This window comes from Zea mays, chromosome 4 (genome assembly GCF_902167145.1).
Source record: "Zea mays cultivar B73 chromosome 4, Zm-B73-REFERENCE-NAM-5.0, whole genome shotgun sequence".
Classification (NCBI taxonomy): Eukaryota; Viridiplantae; Streptophyta; class Magnoliopsida; order Poales; family Poaceae; genus Zea; species Zea mays.
This window is the reverse complement of record NC_050099.1, coordinates 179,367,876-179,372,010: the sequence shown is the minus strand read 5'-3', so window position 1 is coordinate 179,372,010 and position 4,135 is coordinate 179,367,876. Positions and strand designations below refer to the sequence as shown.

General features: G+C 47.1%; 1 protein-coding gene across 14 annotated transcripts; it reads right to left on the bottom strand.

The window, feature by feature from the left end:
• Nucleotides 1–347: 347 nt before the first annotated feature.
• On the bottom strand, nucleotides 348–3,715 carry LOC100276459 (putative RING zinc finger domain superfamily protein). 14 transcript variants are annotated; one of them, NM_001150246.3, is made up of 7 exons: nucleotides 3,458–3,714; nucleotides 2,818–2,902; nucleotides 2,619–2,699; nucleotides 1,756–2,163; nucleotides 1,023–1,673; nucleotides 653–911; nucleotides 351–562 (listed from the first exon to the last, which is right to left on the bottom strand). In NM_001150246.3, the coding sequence occupies exons 4-6, from the start codon at nucleotides 2,084–2,086 to the stop codon at nucleotides 673–675; spliced, it is 1,221 nt and encodes a 406-aa protein (NP_001143718.1). In that variant the 5' UTR covers nucleotides 2,087–2,163; nucleotides 2,619–2,699; nucleotides 2,818–2,902; nucleotides 3,458–3,714; the 3' UTR covers nucleotides 351–562; nucleotides 653–672. The 14 variants fall into 14 exon arrangements, with proteins under 14 accessions (XP_035822706.1, XP_035822708.1, XP_035822707.1 ...); XM_035966813.1 differs by having other exon boundaries at nucleotides 348–911; XM_035966815.1 differs by lacking the exon at nucleotides 2,818–2,902 and having other exon boundaries at nucleotides 348–562; nucleotides 3,458–3,707.
• Between the last annotated feature and the right edge of the window lie 420 nt (nucleotides 3,716–4,135).

Genomic DNA, 4,135 nt, shown 5'->3' with positions numbered 1-4,135 from the left:
TGGTGATCACTGTCGTCCGGATCCCTGGACGTTGTGTTGTCGACCGATCATCCTTTGTTGCTTGTCTTCCTGGACGACTTGTGTGGCGGGGCTCACACCTTCATGGGGCCAGAAATTTCTCTATCAATGTTGATGTGAAGATCAGATTTTGAACTATTGGGAAGTTAATTATTAAGAACCTGCTGTGGGAAGATTAAATTTTGGGGAAAGTATTTTTTTTAGCGGAACCCCAATGCATAATTTTTTGTAGTAATTTTTTAGGAACTCTTGGAGTTGCTCTTATATAGCAGGCTTGCAGCAAAGGTAGGCCGCAACAGCAAGTTTGGCGGCTACTCACAAGTCATCAGTCAACACCAAGCCAACCAGCGCAGACACCAGGTTTATTCAAAATGGCAGCGTCAATAGACTGCAGATTTTACCTATGACCACGACAGGAGAAATAAATAAACATATATATCAGACATGTGACATGTCCCATAATTCAGCTCCCTATTGAACTCCAATGGTAGCCTACTTACACCATCTAAAGGCCCACAGAAATGGAGCACTTCAGACTCTTGACCTGCACCGTTATACCATCGGAAACTTGTATCAATGGAGATGATACTGCACCCTCTCTATACGCAATATAAGAGGAAACTTTATCCTATACCTGGTGTATCTGGTTAGCAATCAGTGCGCTGCACCGGACTCCAGGCAGGCAAGGCACTCAGCAGGCTCAGCGAGCCCGTAAACAGATTCAATGCACCTGCTGTGGAACACATGGTGGCATGCCAAAACTGCAATGACTGGTGGAGCATTGGCATCACGGCCAGCATCCCCTTGTGTCCGGAAAGCAACATCAAGCTTGCAGAGCTGGCACCTTGTTCCCAGCGGCTTGACCGGTGGCGGGTCATCATTCTCAAACAGAGCTGGAATTGCAAAAGGGCAGTTACAAAGAGGCCAAGAGAGAAAACACCAGCTATATCAGAAAACAGAACTGAAGAACATAAGTTCTTTCATGCCGATTGGTAAAGCTTTACCTGGCCCTTTGATGTAGAGATGCTGTCCATGATGCTGTCGCTGCGGTGAACTGCCCAATTTATATTGCTGAAGGAGCTGCTCTTGCTGCTTTATTACAAGCGCCCTTGCGTAAGCAGGATTTGAGAGAGGATTGGAACTGTCCTTCATGTTTCCGATTTCCATCTTTGGTGTCACCAAGGGAGCAGTCGCACCAGCGAACCCACTGGGCTGGTTAGCCATTATGGGTACATTGGAAGGCTTCTTGTTGTAATCAGTTTGAAAGTTCGCCCTTGGCCATGTAGCAGCCAACTGATTGACTTTACTTGTTTCATGGGTATGCATGATGACAGTGGAGTTCTTTGCAGTGTCTGGTGGCAACTGCTGTGCAAGCAATGGGGCAGCTGCATTATCTGGCTCACTGATCTCGTTTGTACTAGCAGAAATCACTTCTGCTGTAGCATTAGCAAAGCATTTCCGAGTTTCAACTTGAGATTTCCCTGTGGGTGGTAGAGCAGCTCCCTTAACACCCAGGATTCTGATAGTTGATTTCCTAATTGAAGGTGCATCTGAAGGGCCTTTGCATATTTGCAGCTTCTTTGTGGGAGATGGCATGACGGCCCCATCTGACTGATCGCCCAGGCTCACATTATCTTCATTTCTGTACTTTTTGTCTGCAATAAGATAAAATAATTAAGGGTTAAGATTCAGTGCATGGCTACTAAAATTATGTTGATAAAAGCATCAAGTAAACACCACTGGGAACACTTGAGTTGGCTTTTGAAGCTGAATTGTTGATTGAATCTTTGACAGCTCTGGAGGAAGTAACTCTGGAACGCTTAGCAGTAGGGTTGATTGTAAGGTTTGCACATTTCCTCTCTTCGTTCAGAGCAACAGGTTGAGTAAGAGGCTTCCAACCAGATGAAGTCACTTTTAGAGGGGTCCGGGTACGAGTGGCAGTCAGTCGTGAGGCAACTAATTGAGCGCTAAAAGAAGCATATGAAATACTTCTTTGTGTGCTTGCGCTATCAGATCCTCCTGCCTTGAAACCAGGTGAAGCCACGATAGGATCAGACCCACGGGTCATAGAACGAGTAACAGGGCGAAACAACTGATATGCAGGTGCACTGCAAGATGGGCCAGAGTGTCCAATATTTCTGCTCACTGAAAATGCAAAGCAAAGTAAAAAAAGAAGCGAGTTCAAGATTAAGCAGAAACATTGTTTGGGGGTGTACTGTTAGCTAATATTTACTTCATGAACAGAAGTGTGAGACTGTGAGGCATTACTAAAATCATGCAGCATGGTCATATATAGCAAGAAACTACACTAAATATCAATTGAGTCAAAACACAGTATGAGATGCAGATTGCTAAGATAGATAACATAGAACAGAAGAAATTAATGTGCAACTCCATCTTGTGATATTTGTTAAATGAATTAACAGTCCAGCAGCTAAGTATCTTTCAGGAGTAACATCCAGGCACACGGGGAAGGTGCACTTCTATAAACTATACCGCATAACCAACTTAGAATATTTAATGGAATTGTCGAACCGTTACAGAATCGGGATATGTGGATATGCCAAATAAAGAAAAACAGCATATGTAAGTTCAAGTACCGGACTAGATGGCTTGATGGGGACTCTAGTCTCCATATGAGGATTAATACCCTGACTAACATTACGCCAGACCAAGCAAGCCTATTCAAAACAAATCAACGTTTAGAGCTAAAGCATCAATCCATGTCTTCACCTGCGCCCTTGTATTTAGTAGAAAATGGAATGCAAGAAGGACCTAACAATAATAGACAAGACCCACCAATTAACTGTGGGGGGCAGTTCAATAATAACCTATAAAGGATCCTACGACCATTTCCCATCCGCACGAGACAAATCACATCCACCTGCAAGATATGAACTGATATATATGAATTTCAAACCATCTAGATGGAAAATTCTATTCTGTCGTGTTCCTCAATCCAAGGTAGTCCAATTCAAGAAACCCTCACCCAGCTATGCAGAACAGAGCCATGGATGATCCGCGCCATGCTCTGGGGTTACCCAAAGGCCAAAGCAAGAACACGAACCCACCCCCCCCCCCCCCCCCCCCCCCCCCCCTCTTATGATCGAGAGGGCCTAAAACAGCTCTCTGCTGCCCGTTCCAGGATCACAAATCCCAAGCGTACTCTCGCATCAGATCCAGGCAACATGCGGATTCGATCAAGAGTCTCATCGACGATCCGTTCACCATACACGCAACTACGCACGCCGAGCCGGGACCGCATCCCCCACGAAACCCCGGGCCCGAGAAGTCACCGTTTCTTGATGAAGGGCATCGCATTGCGCCGAGAAACAGAATCGCCCGCCCAGAACCCAAGGAATTCGACGGAAGACGATATCAAGCAGCACCCCCCGCTAAGAACACCCGAAACCCCCCACAGGACGGGCCGCTCTCTTACCGTTCTCGGAGGCGCCGGTGGCGGCCGCCGCCGGGGGATTTGATACCGCGGGGCCGCGCTGCATTGGATTGGACGAATCGGTGGGGTAATCGCGGAGAGGATCGACGAGAAAGCCCTAAGATTTTTTTTCCTCCCCCACTCCTTTCTCTCTCGCGAAGGGGGGGAGGAGGCGGAAGGCTCGCTCTGCCTCTTTTCCTCTCGCGCGGCTCGCGCACCAGGCCACTCGCAGTGAGGGATGGGGTGGGAAGGGGAGAAAAGACTGGGAGTGGCAGGAGGTGCGGGTTATATAGGCTTCGGCGTGAGGCGTGCTCTCCGGGCCCACAGCTCAGTTGCCGATGGGCCCGCAAGCGCTTGGGCTGGGTGCCTGGCTTTGGGTCGGTGTGGGATCCACGTGGGGGAAAGTACGGGGACAGGCCAGGGCGGTGTGGTATGTCCAGGGATTACATTCTCGATTCAAAATTTCAAAAATCCGTTTTATTGACTAAATTTTGATTTTTTTTATTTTCAAATTTAAAACTAGAATGCACCAAAAATCGGGCCAATATCAGCGGGTTTCACTCGTTACTGAGTGATAAACTCTTCCATGGGTACGTCCATTTGTTCCAACCTAAACCTTTTTCTCTCCGCAGATTTTTCAGCTTAAAAAATGTGTGAACTTAAGTTTGGTTAACTTGTTAT